The sequence below is a fragment of the Chionomys nivalis genome, chromosome 6 (genome assembly GCF_950005125.1).
Source record: "Chionomys nivalis chromosome 6, mChiNiv1.1, whole genome shotgun sequence".
Classification (NCBI taxonomy): domain Eukaryota; kingdom Metazoa; phylum Chordata; class Mammalia; order Rodentia; family Cricetidae; genus Chionomys; species Chionomys nivalis.
Genome location: NC_080091.1, coordinates 6659425 through 6680627, shown reverse-complemented (window position 1 = coordinate 6680627; position 21203 = coordinate 6659425). Strand labels below are relative to the sequence as shown.

Below are 21203 nucleotides of genomic sequence, written 5' to 3'. Positions count from 1 at the left end.
TGGGGGCGTGGTCAGGGTGGGGCCCCCCACCTATAGTCTCCAGGGCACAGCTCAGCTGTTAAGCCCTGTTCTATTTGGTGTCAGCCCCTGCAATGAAAGGAAGTTTGGCAGCGGATGGGTTGCACAAAGGGCACAGCCCCCCTCGACCCCATAGTGCGCTCAGTGTTTTCTGAGCGCCTTCTCTGTGATCCCCGAGGTTGGTGCCGTGGGGTGCATTCCTAGGTAGGCCTCTGGGTGCTCAGGGGTTAAGGCCTGTCCTGCCACGTGAGAGTACCTTGCGACAGAGCCACACGCCCTCCCACCTGCGGGCGGCCTCCTGCACTCACCATTGCCCAGTGTCGCCGGCTCCACCCGACACAGGGATGCGCCCTCCCGCGCGTTCGCTGCGCTCTGCCAGGGCACCGCGGTGAGCAAACAGGTCACCCGGCCTGAGCAGCCAGCTTGGGTCTCCTCCCTGCCACCCATGCCAGACGTGCATCCAGGACCCGGCTGCTACGACCCACCCTGCCTCCGCTCAGTCTTCCAGACGGGTAAGTCTCCAGCCAAGCTCACCCAGAGGGCCACATGCATGCAGGTGACCCCGCCTCGGGCTCCGGGGACCCCCCAAGTTGGCTCTGAGTGCTCCTCGGGGGAGCCGGAAGCCGCCATCCTGCGTGGGCATCTGACACAGTTTCCGAGGCTTTGCGCGGCTGCAGTTTCTGCCCTGGCACGGTGCCCGGGAAGCTGCAGCCGAGACTTCAAAGGGTCATTGTGAGCGCAGGTGCCGGGCAGGGAGGTGGGGACAGCGAGCTGGTCCCTGATCCCCTAGCCCGTGAGGGAAGTCTGGTGGACTAAGTCCGGGTTTTCCTGGAACTCTCCCAAGGGTCACCCCGAATTCCCAAGGCAGAGGGGTGCCACCTGTCCCAGGTTACACCCTGAGGGGATCCGGACAGGACGGGGCTGGAATTGTATGCTGAGGGGCATGGCAAATGCCTGACAGGGAACCAAGGGGGCGACAACAGGAATTGGTTGCTTCTGGGTCATTTGCCCCCAAACAAGGAAGGAATGAAGAATTCCTTCAGGAGGGTGTGACCTGCCACCCGAGGTGACTTTATTCTGGACCAGGAAGGCTCAGGTGGCAGGGTGGGTCTGGCCTTGTAGTTTCAGAGGTCGACCACAGTGTTAGCCCAGCCTCAGTTTCTCATTCTGCAACACAGAGAAGCCAAGGCTACACTCACAGTCGCTGGGGCAGGCGGTCCCCATTAGCCACAGAGTGAACTGAGAGGCCCAGAGAGGGTCAGCCATTTCCCTGCGGTTGCACAGTAGAATAAGACTGTCCCCGAAGGAGACCTCGGAGCTGACCCCTAAGACACTAGACACTGCCCCAAGCTCGACATCTAGGAAAAGTCCCTGTCCCCTCCGTTCAGGCACTTCCGTGTGGCCCCGAGTCTGGGGAAAGTCCATGCAGAGAATTTGGGCTCCGTCCTTCCTCCTGGGCCTGGCCGGGTGCCAGGGAGGCAGTGTTTGCTCAGGGTAGAACCCAACACCCTTGGGCATGGCCAGGTCAGTGGGACACGCGGCTATGGGGACAGGCTGCCTAAGCAACGACGTGCGTTTATTGAGCGTTTACTGTATGCCGCCAGGTATATCGGGAGCAAGGCTCAGAAATTCAGTTTTATCTTTTCAGTTTTTTTGGAGACAGGATCTCAGGTAGCCCAGGCTGTCGTCTGTCTCCCTAAGTAGCCAAGGGCAACCTTGAACTCCTGACCTCCCTCTGCCACTCCTGGCTGCGCACACAAGACCCTGCCAAGAAGTTTAATTACTGAAGTGGCGCTCGGGGCTACGAACCGATCGTGAGCTAGAGGCACTGCCCGTCAGGCGCTCGCCCCTGAGTCCCCCTTATTCCTCAGGGGCCTTGCGTCCAGCTGCACCCCTGAGCTGTGCCCACTATTCAGAATGAGATCTGGCAAATAGCAGGCACTCCATAAATGCACAAATGGCGCGGTGGTACAGACAGCTGCAGTCTGAGGAACCCCCCCCCCAGTTCTACATGGTGAGCTCTGGGCCAGCCTGGTCTACGTGAGACTAGAAACAACAACACCCCCAATCGACAGGGAGCTGAGGAAGCCCGCACACTGTTTGATGACTTGGGGGGGACAGGGACCCCGTCTAGACCTGCGACGCCCGGGTCCACTCCTGGGCTCCGCGTGCCCCCTGCTGGCCGAAGCTGGAATTGCAGCCCCAAGTGCTAGCCTTTCTGAGAAGGGGAAACTGAGGCAAGGAATGAAGCGGCTGGGGTTCTTTCTGGAGCCCCGCTTGCTCCAGGGTTGGTCTCCGGGCTCGCCCACCCCGGCGGCCCCCACGCCCCATCCCCCTATACAGCCAGACCCTGGCCAGAAACGACAGAATCTGCCCTAAGTGACTCAGCTTCGTAAATGTTCCTCTAAACCTTGGAAACAGGTGCAACTATCACTCCCATTTCCAGAAGGGGAAACTGAGGCACAGACCCACAGTCCACCCGCCCACCCTACCGTGCAGGACGTGGTCTTTGGTTTTAGCTCGGAGACCTCGTGGTCAGCTCCACCTTGACCGACCCCACGGTTGCGGCCTCGGTCCGGACGCGCCCTTTGACTTTGGGATGGGCGACTCCCCCGGACGCGGGGAGGCCGAGGAACCTGACGAGGGTCTCACTGTAGCCCAGGCTGGCCCGGGCTCACTCTGTCCCGAGGGGGCTGTGCAGTTCCCGGAGCCGCCCGTGGGCAAGGGGGATTCGAACTCAGGTCCTCGCGCTCTCACAGCAACCGCGCCGAGGGGGCGGGAGATCATCGCTGCCCCCGTCTCCGCAAACTCTTAACCGAGCTTCAGAGCCCCATCTGCCACGTCCCTACCCGCCACACGCCGGCCTCGTCGCCCTCTGCGTCCCGCCGACCCGGGTGCACCCCGAGCGCGACGTGTGACCGGCCCACGAGTGGGACACATCAGCCGGGCCGGTCCGCTCTGCCCCGCCGCCGGCTCAGCGCGGCTGTGTGGAAAGCCGGGACCGGATCGCGGGTGTGGGGACCGGAGTGGCGGGGCGTGACCTGGTTGGGGGCGTATCAGAGGGGCGGGCCCAGGTGGGGCGTGTCGGCGGAGGTGGGGTCTGGTGGGGGCGCGTTGGGAGGGCGGGGCGTACTAGGGGGCGCGGCCTTGTGGGGCTGAGAGGCGGGGCCTGGTGGGGCTGCGGGGCGTGCCGGGGGCGGGGCGTGATCGGCGGAGGTGGGGCCTAATGGGGGCGTGTCGGGGTCTGGAGGGCTGCGGGGCGGGGCCGGGCGGGGCGGGACCTGGAGGGGCCACCAGGGAGGAAGACAGGTGCGGCGGGAGCGCCGCCCGACCGGCCTGCGACCCTCCTGGCCCCCGGTCGGGGCGGACCTACGGTCTCCAGGCCCCTCCCTCTCCACGGAGGGGCGCTGGTTGTCGGGTTCCAGGTCCCCTGTTTGCACCATGGCGGTGAGATTCCAGGCGAGTAGCTCCGGAGCTCGGGGGAGGGAACGGGAGTGCGACCCAGGCTTTCCAAACCTTGTCTGTCTGCTTAACAGCCGGGGAAACTGAGGCCCAGAAGTGGGGCCTAGCCTGGGGCGGCGTAGGGCTACAAAGGTGTGATCCCGCCCCCGAGAGCCCCGAGTTCGAATCCCACCGCGACTGTGAGACCCGCTCGCACGTGATAGATAATCGGGCTTTGTTCTATTCTTGGCTGCTGGCATTTATAGAGCACCAACTGTGTACAGACTTTCAGGAGCCTGGAGGGCGGGGTGATTGTAGCCGGCTCTGGGGACCTTGGGGGACTTTGCTCTTTAGGCGTGGAGTCCTTTACTCCCCAGGAGGATAAACTGAGGCAGCAGCTGCTGGGTCACCTCGCTGCAAGCTTTGTGTCCGCCTGGGAGGAATGACACCCCCCCCCCCCCCCCCCGCAATCCCGCCCCGCCCCACGGACCTGTTCCTAGCCCTGCCCCTCCCCCTGCCACCTGGCCCGCGGGGAGGGACGGCCGGGAGCCAGTGTCCCCCGGCCGAGCGCGCCTGCAGGTGACAGGGGCGGGGCCGAAGGGCTGGGAGCTTGTGGGTTTAAACCGCCCTCCTCTGGTTTTCAAGCACTCGTCCCTAGACCCCCAGCTGCCGCCGGCGCCCAGAGTCGGGGCATCCCTAGAGGAAACGGGATTAGATTGTGACACCCCAGACTCCAAAGGGAGGGTGTCAGATGTGCGTGTAGGAAGCAGAGGAAGAGACCGTGGCCATGGGGCTCTGAAGGCTGAATAGGAGTTTGAGGAGGGCTGTAGCTGCTAGCAGGTCTCCTGGGCTTCCTGATGGCTGGTTCCGGAACTCACACCTAAGCGAAAGGGCGAGAGCCTGCAGGGGACTGCGGCGAAAACCGTAGGAGCGCCAGGGACTGGCAGCCAGGCTCGGGCTAATCCTTGGGGAGCCCCGGAGGGTTTTAGACAAAGCCTGGCTACCCTCAGGGGACCGGCCCACACCAGCGGGGACAGGCTCGGCAGGTCCGGACAGGCCCGGCCACCTGCCTCCCCTCCCCCAGCAGCCCAGGCACCCTCCAGAGCCTTATCTTAAAGGAAAGCAAGAAATAAAAATTCCACAGCCGGGGACCTTTCCCAGCGCTTGAAGAAAGTCAGCCAGGGTTTGTGGTGCCTGCGGCACCCAGGAGCTGAGGCAGGAGGATGGCCATGAGTTTGGAGCTACCTAGGCGACGGAGCAAGAATCCCACGCCCGCCCCGCCCCCCAAAAGCAAACTAAAGCCCAGGGATCAGAACTGGGGAGATGGGGGGTGTCACACAGCTCAGCAGGGGGGAGGTCACAGCTCAGCAGGGGGTGTCACACAGCTCCGCAGAGGGGGTCACGCAGCTTCACAGAGGGGGTCACACAGCTCAGTAGGGGGGGTGACACAGCTCAGCAGAGGGGGGGTCACAACTCAGCAGAGGGGGTCACACAGCTTCGCAGAGGAGGGTCACAGCTCAGCAGAGGGGGGAGTCACACAGTGCAGCAGAGGGGGTCATACAGCTTCGCAGAGGGGGTCACACAGCTCAGCAGAGGGGGTCACAGCTCAGCAGAGGGGGGGTCACAGCGCAGCAGGGTGGTCACACAGCTCAGCAGAGGGGGTCACACAGCTCAGCAGGGGGGTCACACAGCTCCGCAGGGGGGGTCACCTAGCTCCACAAAGGGGGGAGCCCCGGAGGCAGATCTGGAGGAGAGGCCCAGCCTGTGAGCTGGATGGAGGCTGGTGTTTGGGGGCAGGCAGGACGCCCTTGTGGCTGCCCCCGAGGAAGGTGGTCTTCTCAGGCCCCATGAGCCTGTCCCTGTCCCCGTAGGTGGCAGACATGGAGGAACTGACCATCTGGGAACAGCACACGGCCACGCTGTACAAGGTGAGCTGCAGCCTGGCCCTGACGGAGGGGGAACCCCTGGGCCCGGGAAGTAACGCCCTGTGTCCCTCAGGACCCCCGCCGCGGCTTCGGCATCGCCATCTCTGGAGGCCACGACCCCGACAGCAGATCCGTGGTCGTGTCCGACGTTGTGCCCGGAGGCCCGGCCGTGGGCAGGCTCCAGTGAGACTCGGAACGCGATGGGGGCGGTAGGGGGGAGCATAAGGGCCAGACCCCCCCTCCCCCGCACCTGCAGCTCTGTCAACAGGGCCTCCTGTCCCTAACACTTCCCGGTCCCAGAGGCAGGGCAGAGCCCCAGGGCAAGATGGCAGGGAACTGGAACAGAAAGATTGCAAACAGGGTTCCTGGAATCCGGTGGACAGAGCCATGGGTGATGGAGGGAGGAAAAGACACAGAGACGCAGAGACAGAGAGAGAATACACCGGAGGGCAGGACGGAAAAAGCAAAACATCTACTTAGAACCAGTCTGGGTACACCAAAGAATGGCCACGGGCTGGGTGCAGCCCTGAGCTTCCTCACTTGGGCCACTCCCTCAGGACCGGGGACCACATCGTCATGGTGAATGGGGTCTCCGTGGAGAACGTCACGTCTGCCTTCGCCATCCAGATTCTGAAAACCTGCAACAAAACGGCCAACATTGTGAGTGGGCATAAGTTGGGGAAACTGAGTCCACACTCAATAAGCCAGGAGGTCCTGTGATACTGGCGGGAGCATATATAATTCCGTTAGCATGTTTTTCTGGGAGTGCTGGGAATGGAACACAGGATAGGGCACATTGAGTCTGTGCTCCGCCCTGACCACGCCCCAGCCCCTCACTGAAAGAATCTAGGCAGGTACAGCTAGCTCCCTTTTTCCTTTTTATTTTTCTCAGTCTCTTTTCCGAAATCTTTCCTTCTTTTTTTTAAACTTATTTATTTTACGTATGTGGGTGTTTTGTCTGCCTGGACATCTCTCTGCCCACCGAAAGAGTACACACCATGAGACCACAGTCACAGACAGTTGTGAGCTACCTTGTGGGTGCTGGGAACTGAACTCGGGTTCTATGAAAAAGCAGCCAGTGAGCTAACCGCTGAGCCCCCTCTCCAGTCCCTAGTTTTTAAGTCTTGATCCCCCTGCCTGGGTCCCTTGTATGGTCAGAGTGGCCATCCTGGACTGATGGGCGAAGGACCTGCTCCTGATAGCTGCTGTGCTGGGGAAAGAGCCCACGTTGTGCTCATATCGGGACCCCCTCCCCCACAGAGTCACACACGGGCCCAGTCAGATGACAGCTTTGGTGCTGAGCCCAGAGAGGGGCTGGATTCCCTAAGGTCCACTCTTCCTACCTCTTCTGACGTCTCTCCTCCCTCCCACAGACAGTGAAGCGCCCTCGCAGGGTGCAGCTACCTGTCACCAAGGCCAGCACATCACCGGGCCACCAGCTCTCAGACCGGGAGGAAGTTGACCATGGCCGGGGCTATGAGGGCGACTCCTCCAGCGGCTCTGGCCGATCTTGGGGTGAGCGTTCTCGCCGGACCAAGGCAGGACGCCGTAGCCGCGTGGGTAGTCACCGGCACCAGAGCTCGGGTGGTAGATCTGAGCCCAACGGACTGGACCTGGTATCTGGCTACAAGCGCTTGCCGAAGCAGGATGTGCTCATGAGGCCGCACAAGTCCGTGCTGGTGAAGAGAAGAAACAGCGAGGGTGAGGGGACTGGGCTGGACCCCAAAACAGAAAAAAAAAATCCTCAGGCGCAGGGAACATGGTGGATGCCCCCCTACCCTCTCTCCACCTAGAATCCTCCAGTCAGGGGGTGTGGCCAGGGTGGACCCCGCCCACTTTAGAGGCTAAAGCAGGAAATTTCATTTTTTTGTTTTTTGAGACAGGGTTTCTCTGTAGCTTTGGAGCCTGTCCTGGAACCAGCTCTTGTAGACCAGGCTGGCCTCAAAGTCAGAAAGATCCGCCTGCCTCTGTGGTGGGATCCGAGTGCTGGGATTAAAGGCATGCGTCACCACCACCCGGCCAGGAAATTTTTTTTAAGACTTATGTATTTAGTATTATGTGTGCAGTGTTCTGCCTGCAGCCAAAAGAGGGCATCAGATGGTTATGAGCTGCCATGTGGGTGCTGTGAATTGAACCCAGATCCTCTGGAAGAGCAGTGCTCTTAACCTCTGAGCCACCTCTCCCGCCCCTAAAGCAGGAGGATTATACGTTACTTCAAAGTCAGGTTAAATGATCTTGGTCTCCTGGCTAAAGAGTTCCCTCTTCTCCCCTCCAGAGTTTGGAGTGAAGCTGGGTAGCCAGATCTTCATAAAACACATCACAGATTCTGGCCTCGCTGCCCGGAACGGCGGGCTGCAGGAAGGAGACCTTATCTTGCAGGTGAGGCCAGGATTATGCTTGAGGTGGGGAAATTGAGACCAATGCGGGCAGTGCTGTGCTCCCAGCACCAGGAATTATTTCCAATCCTCTTGTTGTCTGCTTCGGGATCCCTCCCCAAGCCAAATGTTTCCAGTCCCCCCTCAATCCCATGCTGCTTCTCGACACTCGGGTTGTTTGTTTCTACCGAACCCTCTCAGATCAATGGGGTGTCCAGTGCGAATCTGTCCCTGAGCGACACACGGCAACTCATCGAGAAGTCAGAGGGGGAGCTGGCACTGCTGGTGCTGAGGGATAGCGGGCAGTTCCTGGTGAACATCCCTCCCGCAGTGAGTGACAGCGACAGCTCCCTTATGGAAGGTGAGGAGGGCAACTCCAAGCTTGGCTCCCGGAGACTCAGAGAGGGATGAGAACTGACCTCAAGCCTCGCAAGTCCACAGCGGCACAGCGGGCTCTTCAGGGCCTGCGTGGTTCCCAGTGTGACATGAATGCCAAGACCAGGTGCGACCCTGGCTGACCCGCTGCCCCTCCTCTACAGACATCTCAGACCTGACCTCGGAACTGTCCCAGGCGCCCCCATCCCACATCCCTCCACCACCTCTGCAGAGTCAGCGGAGCCCCGAGGCCAGCCAGCCAAACTCTCCGATGTGAGTGCAGGGTGGAGGCTGTGAGAGGCCAGACCCTTGCTCTGCCTAGTTGCAGGGGTGACCCTACGTCTGGGGGGGGGCCCATGCAGATGCACTCCGACTCACTGGGCTCTCGTTTCACCCAGGGAGAGCCCGCAGCCCCGGAGGCGGGAACGGTCAGTGGATTCGAGAGCCATTGCTGAACCAGGTGAGCACTCATGGCTGCACTCTTCCTCACCTGCAGCAGCTATGCTAAAAGCCAGGCAGGGAGGGGAAAGGAGGGACTGGGGGCGTGGCCAGGGGATCCTCCACCTAGAATCCCCCAGTGAGGAGCTGCGGGGCATGGTCAGGCTGGAGCCCCGCCTAGAATCCCTAGTGATAGGCTGTGGGCGTGGTCAGGGTGGAGCCCCGCCTAGAATCCTCCAGTGATGGGCTGTGGGCGTGGTCAGGGTGGAGCCCTGCCTAGAATCCTCCAGTGAGGTGCTGGGGGAGGAGGGTGTAGCCCCATCTCGGTTGGCTCTTTGCTCTGTGCAGTATTTGTTTAATCTGAACGAATGAAGGCTGCCGGTTTCTCGTAGAGTATCCTGGAGAAACCCGCTATGACATTTACCGGGTCCCCAGCCAGCAGAGCCTGTCAGATCGTGGGTGAGTATATCAGATGAGCATGTGATTCCAGAGGTCCCACATCCTGCAGCCGTCCTCCCAGCCCATGTAACCCTAACTTCCTGCTTGTGGAATGTCAGCACCCACCGCCACGATGGCCTGATCACCCTCCTCTCTGGTAGCTACAGCCCCGACACGCGTGTCGTGCGCTTCCCCAAGGGTGCAAGCATCGGCCTGCGGCTGGCTGGCGGCAACGACGTGGGCATCTTCGTGTCCGGGGTGCAGGAAGGCAGCCCAGCCGACGGTCAGGGCATCCAGGAAGGGGACGAGATCTTACAGGTGACACGGGGACAGCAGGCCCCGGGAATGTGGCCCTGGGTCCTCCTGGTAGCCCAGGCTGGCCTGCAACTTACTATCCCTGAATCGTTGGGATCACAGGCCTGCGTCCCATACCTGACTTTTTCCATGGGTGGCAGGGATTCAAATTCAGGTCTTCATGCTTGCATAGCAAGCAATTCCGCTGAGCTCTCTCACTAACCTGGAGATTTTTTACGTGGTAAAGGGATGGGGCTGGGCCCCTCAACACTGCCTGAGGCTTTCAGACTTGGCTGTGTGTACTAAGTCTGGGTCCTCCCTGGGTCTGTATGACACTCAGCCGTGGGGGGAGATCCGGTCACAGAGACACTGGGGAGGCAGTGGCTCAGGTGCCAGCCCCACCCCATTACCCTTACCCCTTTTCCGGCAGGTGAACGGCATGCCATTCCGGAACCTGACCCGGGAGGAAGCTGTGAACTTCCTGTTGGAGCTGCTGCCGGGGGAGGACCTGGAGCTTGTGATGCAGAGCAAGCAGGACAGTGAGTGTCCTTGAGGTGTCCCGCAGGCGCCCGGACCCCACGTGAAAATCCAGACACTAGCCAGGTGGTGTTGGTACACCACCCAACACTTGGGAGGCATGAGCAGGCAGAACTCTTTTTTTTTTTTTTGGTTTTTCGAGACAGGGTTTTTCTGTGACTTTGGAGCCTGTCCTGGAACTAGCTCTGTAGACCAGGCTGGCCTCGAACTCACAGAGATCCGCCTGCCTCTGCCTCCCAAGTGCTGGGATTAAAGGCGTGTGCCACCACCGCCCGGCCCAGGCAGAACTCTTGAGTTGGAGGCTAGACTGGTCTACAGTGTGAGTTCCAGGACAGCCAGGGCTACAGTGAAACCCTGTCTCAAACAAACAAACAAAAAAAACCAAAAAGCCAGACTCTAAGCCCTGGACCAGCTATGGGGATGTGGAGACAGGAGCATCCCCGGGGTCACGCCAGTCTGGCAGAGCTGGTGAGTCCAACATCAACCTCTGGCCGCCACCAGCCACCATGATGGTGCGCACCTCTAATGCTAGCACTCGGGAGGCAGAGGCAGGCGAGTGGAGTTCAGCCTGGTCGACAGAGAGAGTTCCAGGGCTACACAGAGAAACCCAAGGGGGCTGGAGAGATGGCTCAGTGGTTAACGGCACCGGCTGCTTTTCCTAGAGGTCCTGAGTTCAGTTCCCGCCCAGAACCCAGAACCCACAGCGATCTGTAATGAGATCTGGGGTGCAGGCAGAACACTGCATACACAAGAAATATATGAATCTTAAAAAAAAAAAAAAAAAGCCGGGTGGTGGTGGCTCACGCCTTTAATCCCAGCACTCGGGAGGCAGAGACAGGCGGATCTCTGTGAGTTCGAGGCCAGCCTGGTCTACAAGAGCTAGTTCCAGGACAGGCTCCAAAGCTACAGAGAAACCCTGTCTCGAAAAACCAAAAATAAACAAATAAACAAACAAATAAATAAAATAAAACTAAGACCCAAAGCTCCAGGCCCCGCAGGGACAGCGCACTGTGTCTGCCCAAGCGAGGTCCCCAGGGAGGGATGGGCCCCTGAGGAGCTCGCGAAGACACCCTCCCCCACCTCTGTCCTCAGTCTTCAGGAAGATGATCCAGTCCCGCGTGGGTGACTCCTTCTACATCCGCACGCACTTCGAGCTGGAGCCGAGCCCACCCTATGGCCTGGGCTTCACTCGTGGTGATGTCTTCCACGTGGTGGACACTTTGTACCGTGGCTCAGGGTCTGGCTACGGTGGTCGTGGGGGCCTCTGGCTGGCCGCCCGCATGGGCAGAGATCTCCGAGAGCAAGAACGCGGCGTCATCCCCAATCAGAGCAGGTGGGAGGAGCTCCCCAAGCTCGAGCCTCAGTTTCCCCATTGCCTAGGACTCCCTGGGGTGAGTCACAGTGTTGTGAGCGGGGGAGTGTGCTGCCGCCACTGTATACTGAGCGCAGATATGGCCTTATTTATCCATTGATTTCTGAGGCAGAGTTCCTTCCCAGTATCCAACCCCTCCCGGGTACCAGCATCCAGAGGCCCCGCATCCCTTGGCTTGTAGCCCCATTCTCTCTTCAGAATCAGCAGCGCAGCCTTTCCCGCCTTCCTCTAAGGACCCACCCCGGATGTCCCCAGTTCAGGGTCCTCAGCCTGACTTGGTCCTGCCTCTCTAGGCCGTGTTCTGCCCCTCATGTCCCCTGTGCTCCCCAGGGCAGAGCAGCTGGCCAGTTTGGAGGCTGCGCAGCGGGCAGCGGGCGTTGGCCCAGGCGCTCCCTTGGCCTCCAACCCACGGGCAGAGTTCTGGCGGCTCCGGGGTCTCCGCAGAGGGACCAAGAAGACGCAGCGGAGCCGCGAGGACCTGTCAGTGCTGACCAAGCAGGGACACTACCCACCCTACGAACGCGTGGTGTTGCGAGAAGGTGGGTGGTCGTGGGAGGGACCCTCCTCCCCAGGTCACAGGGCCTCAAGGCCATTGCCTGCCTTCCCCTTGGTTCTGTTGGATAGCACAAACCTGTGCACCCCCCCCCCCCTGGAAGCTGAGGCAGAGGGATTTCTGTGAGTTTGAGACCAGACTGATCTACAGAGTGAGTTCCAGGACAGCCAGGGCTACACAGAAAGACCTTGTGTCTAAATAAATTACTAAAAATCTTAATAAATAAAAAAAAAAACTCAGGCATTTTTGACTCTCTCGGCCCAACTGTACTCAGTTGGCTGCACAGCAGGAGAGGCAGGCAGATAGATGGTATCTCAATAAAACTTTATTTATAAAATCAAACCAAGGGCCAGACACAGTGTGACTGTAGTTACTTGCCAGTCGGTTCCACATCTAGTAGTACCAAATAGGATCAGAAACAAAACAGAACTTCCTTTGTTTGCCTGCCTTGAACTTGCAGCAATCCTCCTGCCTCAACTTCCCAGGCTTCTGGCTTGAGCACCCTGACCCCGAACCTGACCGCTACTTTCTCCTCTTCCCAGCCAGCTTTAAGCGCCCAGTGGTGATCCTGGGACCAGTGGCCGACATCGCCATGAAGAGGCTGACGGCAGAGATGCCCGACCAGTTTGAAATTGCGGGTAAGACATGGGATGAGGGCAGCCATGAAGGGGGTGTCCCACCCTCTCCCCGATCCGTGCCAGGGCCAGACAGCATCAATCAATGCCAGGTCCTACCCACCCCCACCTTCCCACTCCCGTGCCCAGGCCAGACAGCATCAATCTCACGCCAACCACTACACTCAATGCCAGGGCCAGACATTGTCAATCGATCTGGGCGCAGTCTGTTGGTCTCTGGGAACCGAGGCAAACACCACCTTCTCATTTGCTGAAGAGTTGTTCAGTTTTTCTTCTTTATTTTTAAAATTCCGTTTCACTTTTAACTATGAGCACGTCAGTACATCATCCCACCTAGGATCCCTGCTGCTTCAAGGCTGAGGCAGGAGGATAGCAGTTTTCAGGACAGCCTGGGCAACTTAATGAAACTCTGTATTCAAATCATGTCTCCATCTCAGCATAAACTGGGCCTGTCATCAGGAGTCCAGGGTCAGCGCTGACTACATAACTAGAGGCCAGCTTGGGCTATATCAACTCCATCTTTTAAAATGTTAAAAGGGGAAACCGAGGCCCGTGGGTGTGGTTTAGGAGTGAGCGTTTAGCAGGTGGGGTGGCTCTAGGGGGCTGGGAGTCTTAGAGGGCTCCTCACAGGGAGAACCAGATAGGACAGATTTCAGGCTGCTCAGAGAGGAGGCCCCTGGAGGAGGCTGGGTGGCGTTCAAAGGGCAAAGTCATCTGCAACCCCATTAGTCATCAGGAAATACAATCGCTGGGGTTGATGTGCGGAAGGATGGAAAGTCGGGCCCCAGACAGGCACGTGGTGGACTATTACTCAGCCAGGAAAAGAAAGAAACCCCCATGGGCGGTGGGGTGAGGTCCTACTTCCCGGAGCCACAGGAAGTGGGAGGGTGGGAAAGGGGCTGGGGTGAGTGTGCACACCGCGGTGGGGGACACGGTGGACGGCGGATGGCATTAGCCGGGTCCCCTGCCTCCTCAGAAAGCGTGTCCCGGACTGACAACCCATCCAAGATCATCAAACTGGATACGGTGCGGGTGATCGCCGAGAGGGTAAGCACAGGCATGGGGAACCTGAGGCCCCGCATGGGCACGGAGGGATCCCCTCTGGGGCAGCGGTGCGCTGCGGGCTCCTGCGGGACGCGGGTCTCAGGCCCACACCCCTGAGGACCCGAGTTCGAATACCCGGAGCCGTACACTTGTGGATCCGGGTTCCCAGCCACAGCGGACCCCTCACCTGCCCCTTACCCCGCCCGTGACCCAGGACAGGCACGCGCTCCTGGACGTCACCCCCTCAGCCATCGAGCGCCTCAACTACGTGCAGTACTACCCCATCGTGATCTTCTGCGTCCCCGAAAGCCGCCCGGCCCTGAAGGCTCTGCGGGAGTGGCTGGCCCCGGCCTCCCGCCGCAGCAGCCGCCGCCTATATGCACAGGCGCAGAAGCTCCAGAAACACAGCGGGCACCTCTTCACAGGTGCAGGGGGGGTGGGGAGGGCAGTGCGCGCGGGGGGGGGGGCGTGTAGAGGAGGCGCCGGGGTGACGTCTGCCCTCGTCTTCGCAGCCACTGTTCCCCTGCACGGTACCGATGACTCCTGGTACCAGGAGATCAAGGCCGTGGTGCAGCAGCAGCAGACGCGGCCTATCTGGACTGCGGAAGACCAGGTGCGGGGTGCGGAGAAAGGAGGGCATACATAGCCTGGGCGAACCCCATAAGTAACCAGGTTGTGGCTTCCTAGTACACAGTAGCCAAGATTTTGCTTGAGCAAGCTCCTGCCCTTAGGGCTGGACTTTGGATCCGGGACTTTGTAGGATGCATAGAAGTTGTCCAGAGCTGAACCCCAGCAAAGGCACCCATCAGACGTCGTGGCCGGGCATGGGGTAGTGGAGGCTGGCATTCGGGGTCACAGCATCCTGTTCCCCACAGCTGGACGGCTCATCCGAGGACCTTGATCTGCCGGGCCGCGGCCTGGATGCCAGCTCCGGGGACCTCAGCTGTGACAGTCGGGCCAACAGCGACTACGAGGACACGGACGGCGCCTACACGGACGGCGAGGGCAGCGGGCCCCAGGACGCCGATGAGGAGCCCCCGGTCCCCGCTCTGGCCCGGTCTTCGGAGCCTGCATGGGTGGAAGACCACGAGGGGCTGAGGGGTCACGGGGGTATCACTGCCGAGTTTGAGACGCAGGTGGGCACGGCCCCGCGCGGTGGGGGAGTGGGACCCTCCTGTGCGCCTAGTCAGTCACCCCACCCTCACCCCCTCTGCGCCTGTCAGCGGGTCACGGCCTTTCTCTTCCCTCCAGGCTGGCAGCCGCCATCCCCAGGGCCAGTGGCGCGAGGACAGCATGCGGTAAGCGCCCTTGAGGGACTCAGGGGCGGAGAGGCGCCTCCCACAGAGCCACTTCGCACCCCACCCAGTCAGGACTTGAGGATAAAGAAAGCCTAATGAAGGAAGGGCATTGGGGCTGTGGCTTCTCAGGATGGGAAGGAGTTTACTTGCAAGTCCCAGCCCACAGTTAAATGCCTGGTGGGGTCGGTGGGACAAGGTCACGTTGTGCATCCCCACCTCCTCCTTACCGGGCACCTGCACCCCCTCCCCCAGCGCGCACCCCCTTCCCCAGCGCGCACCCACACCCTCTCCCTACTGTCCTCCCCAGCGCGCACCCCCTCCCCCACCGCGCACCCACACCCGCTCCCCACCGTCCTCCCCACCGCACACCCCATCGCCGCCCTGCACCCACTTCTGCCCCCAGGACCTACGAGCGCGAAGCTCTAAGGAGGAAGTTCACAAGAGCCCGGGATGTTGAGTCCTCGGATGATGACGCCTACGACTGGGGCCCAGCCACCGACCTGTGACCTGTGACCTGAGAGGTCACAAGCCCTGCCTCCTGCTCCCTGGAGCCTCATTTTCCCTTGTAGGACCCAGAGCCTCTGACCATTTAATAAACCTTTAATTTTCTTTAACATTAGAAAGTAATATAAGGCTGAGGATTCTGGGGTCCCCGTGGGCTGATAGAGGTGGTGGCCGGGACGAAGGCACGCGTGGGCAGGGCGATCACAGGTACACCGGCTGTTCCTGCCCCGTGAGCAGCCGGTAGGTGGCAGCTGGCATCGTCTTGATGTGAATCTAGGGGTCAGGGGTGATGGGTTAGAGGTGAGGTCAGGGCGATGGTGCAGGGTGAGGGGCAGGGGTGACAGGGTTTGAGGTCGGGTGATGTCCCCTCTCTCACCTCCCGCGCCTCGGTGAGCAGCTGGATGATGCGCGCGTGGGGCATGGCCACCACGCTCTGCCCGTTGACCTCGATGATGCGGTGTCCCACGCGGACACCCCCGCGCTCGGCCGCACCCCCACGCAGCAGACTGCAGATCTGGGGGGAGACACGGCGCTCAGGACCCGTCCCTGGGCTGTGGGCTAGCCTCCACCCCACACCCGGCCCGGAGGTCCCGGCCTCACGATGCCGTCCTCCACGCAGAAGCCCAGTTGCTCGCGCACATGGGGCCGCCGGATGACGGCCGTGGTGACCGGAGGGCAGTGGATGATATTCAGTGTCACTGACGAGTGTCGCCTCACGTCCTGAGGGACCCACCGTGCCGTTTAGGCCTCCGCAGGCCTCAGTCTACCCACCCGCCTATCCCCCGGGCGGCGTGGGGCTGTGATCAGTGGCACCCCTGGGGCCCGGTCCCCGCGGAACCACGACTCACACGCACGGCGGCCTGGCAGGCGGCCAGGGACAGCCCCACCAGGCTGGTCCCGTTGATGGCGGTGACACGGTCCCCGATGCTGAGGGCCCCCGAGCGCTCGGCAGGGCCCCCGTGAAGCAGGTTGGCGATGACAGCGGTGGGCAGCAGCGAGCCCCAGCCGGACTCAACCAGGGCGACGCCCAGGGCCTCTCCAGGCCTCTTCTGGATACAGACCTGGGGGCGGGGCCGCGTGGGCGGGGCTCAGAGGGGGCGGGGCCGCATGGGCGGGGCCTAGCGAGGGCCCTCTGTAAGGCAGGGGCGGGGCCCGAGCCCTCGCTCACCTCCCTGCAGTTCTGGCTGTTGCAGAAGTGGTCCAGGTCGCCGTTGTGCGGGTGGCTGGCAGCATCCGAGGGCCGCGTGCCCACTTGGCTGGGGTCGATCCCATTCTCCTGCAGAAACTGGCTGTAGGCGATGCTGAAGGCCTGGCCGATGGCCTGGGCGATAAACTGGGCCTGTGGGAGGACAGCAAGCGCCTTCGCACCCTACAAAGCCCCAGTTCCAAGGCCCACACCTTCAAGAAACCTCACGGTTTCTGAGTCAAACTCAAGGAGGGGGCAGGCAGGGCTCGGCTGCTTACATCCTCCGAATGGAAGACATGGCACAGCATCTTGTAGAGACGCCGACCGCGGTCCTGGGGAGTGGTCCTCCTGGCCATCCGTCTCCGGGCCATCACGACCAGCACAGGCCCGATGTCTGCAATGTAGGAGATGGTCTGCAGGGCGTGGTCCATCAGGGCGTCCTGTGGACACGCGATGAATGGGCTGGGGACCTCTGGAGATTCCCGAGAGTCCACCACAGCCAAAGCCTGGCCCTCTGGGTACCTGTGAGTCGGCGGCCAGCACCTTGACCCTCTTGGTGGAGATAAAGATGTCCACCTCTGCCATCGGTTGAGTCTCACCTTCGGGGGCCTGTGTGGAGGGGGGTGGGACACGGGGATTCGTGGTCATCCAGGACACCACGCCATGCAGCCCCAGCAACTCCACCCTGGCTCACCTTGACGCGGTCCACAGCCTCCTGCGCCTGCGCCATGCGCGTGCTGGGCGGCGGGCTGCGCTCTGACAGCAGCTGGGTGGAGCCCAGATATTTTGCAGTGAAGATGACACCGTCCACGAGCTCCTCGTGTCCACAGGGACCTGGAACTGCGGGTGACAGCGAGGGGCACCTTCAGGCCAGGCCCGTCCCGGGGATTGGTATAGGCTAGACCCGCAGTGCTCCATCGCCTGTTCTAGAAAGATCCACAGGACTCCAGCTCCAGTGTCGGCTAGCCTGCTGTGTACCCGCCACTCCCAGAACTCCTGCGAAGCATCACCCTCAGCAGGACCCGGGGCTCACGGACCCCTCTTCTAGACTAACCTTCTGACCGGGCTGAAAGCCAATGACCTCACTGTGGTGTCTCAAACCCCTAACATTCCAGAATTGGGCAGAGGCCAGCAAGATGTCTCAGCGGGGTACAGGGCGCTCTGCAGCCAAGCATGACACCCTAAGTTCGACCCCGGGGACTCCACATGATGGCGGTGAGAACTGCTCCCACAAGCCACCCTCCAAGCCCCTTCTGTCATAAGCAATAAATAAATGCAAAAAAGATAAATAAGTGCAAAAAAGCAAAAAAGAGGAGGATCAAGGTCATTTCCCTTTTCTTTCTTTCTTTTCTTTTTTTCGAGACAGGGTTTCTCTGTAGCTTTGGAGCCTGTCCTGGAACTAGCTCTTGTAGACCAGGCTGGCCTCAAACTCACAGAGATCCGCCTGCCTCTGCCTCCCGAGTGCTGGGATTAAAGGTGTGCGCCACCACCACCTGGCTTCAAGGCCATTTTCCATAGTTACCTAGAATTCTCTCCAGACAGCCCAGAAAATCCACAGCATCTAAAGCCCAGGTCCTTGACAGCACTCAAGCAATTTCGCCCAGACCCTGTAAACTGCTACACTGCTGAGACCCGCGCTATTCCCTGCCCCTGGCAGCCAGAAACTCTTCCACCCTAGTCTTTCTGGACTCCTGAGTGCCAGGATCCCTTTCCATCCGAGCTGCAAGGCTGACAGACCCTTCCTCAATTCCAGACCACTTTGGTTTTTAACCTTTCTTTAGCCCTGGGCCTATGCAGCTCAGGCCAGTATGGAACCTGCCATCCCATCCCAGCTTCCCGTGTGCTGGAGTCAGGTGGGTGCCAGCATGCCCATATGCTGACCTGCAACTTCCAGGTCACCCTGAAGCTGACGTAGGATCCTGTTCTTTCTGTGGTTCTAGAACGTTCAGGCCTATGCAAAACTGGGCAAAACCATCAGCTTGGACACCCCTGAGATAAATCATAGCATTAACCACAGCCCTAGAATCTTCTGTGATGCAGGGCTGCACAGGCTCCTGGGCTCCTTGAGTGAGCAATGAGGATTCGAACCCAGTTCCTCATGGTGGTGTGCCGTATCCACTTAGATGCCTCCCTGGATTCGAACCCAGGTCCTCATGTTGGTGTGCCGTATCCACTCAGATGCCTCCCTGGATTCAAACCCAGGTCCTCATGCTGGTGTGCCGTATCCACTCAGATGCCTCCCTGGATTCAAACCCAGGTCCTCATGTTGGTGTGCCGTATCCACTTAGATACCTCCCAGCCCTCAAAAATTCGCACAAAACTATAAATGCGTTGCGAAGTGGTGGTGGCGCACACGCCTTTAATCCCAGCACTCGGGAGGCAGAGGTAGGCGGATCTCTGTGAGTTTGAGGCCAGCCTGGTCTACAGAGCTAGTTCCAGGACAGGCTCCAAAGCTACAGAGAAACCCTGTCTTGAAAAATAAAAGCAAAACAAACAAAAAAGTCCTGTAAATGTCATCTTTAGGTCCTAGGAGCACTCTCCCACAGCAGTCTGGAGCTGGCCTTGTGGACAGTGGTTTCTAGGATACTTTCCATCCTATATCTCATTTCTAGCCATCCAGGGTCTCATTCAGCCATCCTCTCTAACCCTGCATCCTCAGGGCAAACGTATCAAGTTTGGGAGTCTGGTTGTGGGCTGTTCTAGAAGGCTGTTCTGGTCCTGTGTGAGAAGGAACACTTACCCTCTGAGACAGCAGGGCATGAGGCCAGGGTCTCAGGGCTCTGGAAGATAGAAGAGGAACAGGCCTGGGTCCCCGGGCTGCGCTGCAGGCCGAGGTCAGGATTCATGAGTTGGGGTGTTACCTGAGCACCCAGAAGTGGCTCCTGCTGTGTCACCAGGGGCACTGTCTCTAGCCAGGGCTCTGGGGAGCTGCTGGAACTCCTGCTGTCTGCTGGCTCTGCCGACACCCCCTCCATCCACCCTGGGGATCCTGGGTCCCCCTCTGGCTCTTCAGGCGGCTGCAGCAAACGGGGTGTGGTCTGTGGAGGATCTGGGGGTCCCGGTTGGGCAGGCAGAGATGTCTCACACCTCAGCAGACCCAGAAGGTCATCCCCGCCCGCGTCGGCGGACAAGAGCCCACCAGAGTCTGTGCTGTCCTGGGTGGCCAGGCCTTGGCCAGTGGCAATGTGCAGGGGACAAGGCTCTCCATCTGGGAACGGGCCACCCAAGTCACCAGGCAGAGCTTCCAGCTGCTGGACCAGCACCTGCACACCAGATGCATCCAGCTCCATCTCGCTCAGGGAGGCAGGTCCTCCAGGTCCCGAGGCCCACTGGGTACTGGAGGGGTGGTCCTCAGGGGGCACCTTGGGGCCTTTGGGCTCCTCCAAGTCCATGGCTGGGAGCCCTAGGGGGTCCTGGGCGTCTGGCAGAAACTCCATGTCTGGAACCCAGGTTCAGGCTGGCATCGTCACCAGGCTGAAGAACAATGATGCCAGGTGAAATCTCTTAGGAAAGCCACTATCCGACAGGTGACAGTCTCGGTCCCCATGAGGCCTGCACAGGAAAGAAGTTCCTTTTCACACAGGGGCCAACCAAGAACTCAGGCACTGACCCTCAGAACTCAGGCTGCGGCCCCCAGAACTCAGGCACTGGCCCTCAGAACTCAGGCTGTGGCCCCCAGAACTCAGGCACTGACCCTCAGAACTCAGGCTGCGGACCCCAGAACTCAGGCACTGACCCCCAGAACTCAGTCTGCGGCCCCCAGAACTCAGGCACTGACCCCCAGAACTCAGTCTGCAGCCCTCAGAACTCAGGCTGCAGCCCCCAGAACTCAGGCACTGACCCTCAGAACTCAGGCTGCGGCCCCCAGAACTCAGGCACTGACCCTCAGAACTCAGGCTGTGGACCCCAGAACTCAGGCACTGACCCTCAGAACTCAGGCTGCAGCCCCTAGAACTCCAGCACTGAGCCTCAAACTCAGGCACTGACCCTCAGAACTCAGGCTGCGGCCCCAGAACTCAGGCACTGACCCTCAGAACTCAGGCTGCGGCCCCCAGAACTCAGGCACTGACCCTCAGAACTCAGGCTGCGGCCCCTAGAACTCAGGCACTGACCCCAAGAACTCCGGCACTGACCCCCAGAACTTAGGCTCTGGTCCCCAGAACTCAAGCACTGACCCCCAGAACTCAAGCACTGACCCTCAAACTCAGGCACTGACCCCCAGAACTCAGGCTGCGGCCCCCAGAACTCAAGCACTGACCCCCAGAACTCAGTCTGCGGCCCCCAGAACTCAGGCTCCGGTCCCCAGAACTCAGGGTCCGGCCCCCAGAACTCAGGCACTGACCCCCAGAACTCAGACACTAACCCTCAGAACTCAGGGTCCGGCCTCCAGAACTCCGGCACTGACCCTCAGAACTCAGGGTCCGGCCCCCAGAACTCCGGCACTGACCCTCAGAACTCAGGGTCCGGCCTCCAGAACTCAGGCACTGACCCTCAGAACTCAGGGTCCGGCCCCCAGAACTCAGGCACTGACCCTCAGAACTAAGACACTGACCATCAGAACTCAGGCACTGACCCCCAGAACTCAGGCACTGACCCTCAGATCTCAGGCCCCGGTCCTAAATCTCAGACACTGGCCTCGGGTCGCCCCGTCTGGTCCCGCGCGGGCGCAGTACCTGTGCCTCCGGCCCGGGCCGGGATGACCAGGTCCGTCCGTCCTTGCTGGAGACTCAGCAGCTCTCTGGGATCCCAGCTTTGGATCCGGATCATCAA

General features: G+C 60.4%; 2 protein-coding genes across 4 annotated transcripts in view; one reads left to right on the top strand and one right to left on the bottom strand.

The window, feature by feature from the left end:
• The window catches only part of LOC130875815 (tight junction protein ZO-3), an 18339-nt gene extending 2979 nt beyond the window's left edge, over positions 1-15360 (top strand). The window contains exons 1-21 of one of the 2 annotated variants that reach the window (XM_057772048.1): positions 330-530; positions 5331-5387; positions 5458-5567; positions 5942-6044; positions 6758-7085; positions 7660-7763; positions 7961-8120; positions 8299-8407; positions 8533-8594; positions 8965-9031; positions 9172-9328; positions 9735-9843; positions 10934-11174; positions 11544-11752; positions 12309-12404; positions 13378-13448; positions 13660-13870; positions 13958-14058; positions 14321-14581; positions 14697-14743; positions 15147-15360. In XM_057772048.1, the coding sequence (XP_057628031.1) occupies positions 5340-5387; positions 5458-5567; positions 5942-6044; positions 6758-7085; positions 7660-7763; positions 7961-8120; positions 8299-8407; positions 8533-8594; positions 8965-9031; positions 9172-9328; positions 9735-9843; positions 10934-11174; positions 11544-11752; positions 12309-12404; positions 13378-13448; positions 13660-13870; positions 13958-14058; positions 14321-14581; positions 14697-14743; positions 15147-15249 (2697 nt within the window). In that variant the 5' untranslated portion in view covers positions 330-530; positions 5331-5339 and the 3' untranslated portion in view covers positions 15250-15360. Of the gene's footprint in view, positions 1-329; positions 531-5330; positions 5388-5457; positions 5568-5941; positions 6045-6757; positions 7086-7659; positions 7764-7960; positions 8121-8298; positions 8408-8532; positions 8595-8964; positions 9032-9171; positions 9329-9734; positions 9844-10933; positions 11175-11543; positions 11753-12308; positions 12405-13377; positions 13449-13659; positions 13871-13957; positions 14059-14320; positions 14582-14696; positions 14744-15146 lie in introns of those variants that run through there. The other variant, XM_057772049.1, reaches the window with a different exon arrangement.
• Positions 15337-21203, bottom strand: LOC130875817 (amyloid-beta A4 precursor protein-binding family A member 3-like). Of its 2 annotated transcripts, none has more exons than XM_057772054.1 (11): positions 21028-21203; positions 19295-19985; positions 19174-19213; positions 17128-17273; positions 16956-17042; positions 16712-16873; positions 16416-16586; positions 16096-16308; positions 15848-15967; positions 15624-15761; positions 15337-15520 (listed from the first exon to the last, which is right to left on the bottom strand). In XM_057772054.1, exons 2-11 carry the CDS (start codon positions 19868-19870, stop codon positions 15449-15451), a joined length of 1725 nt encoding a protein of 574 aa, XP_057628037.1. In that variant the 5' UTR covers positions 19871-19985; positions 21028-21203; the 3' UTR covers positions 15337-15448. The 2 variants fall into 2 exon arrangements, with proteins under 2 accessions (XP_057628037.1, XP_057628036.1); XM_057772053.1 differs by having other exon boundaries at positions 21107-21203.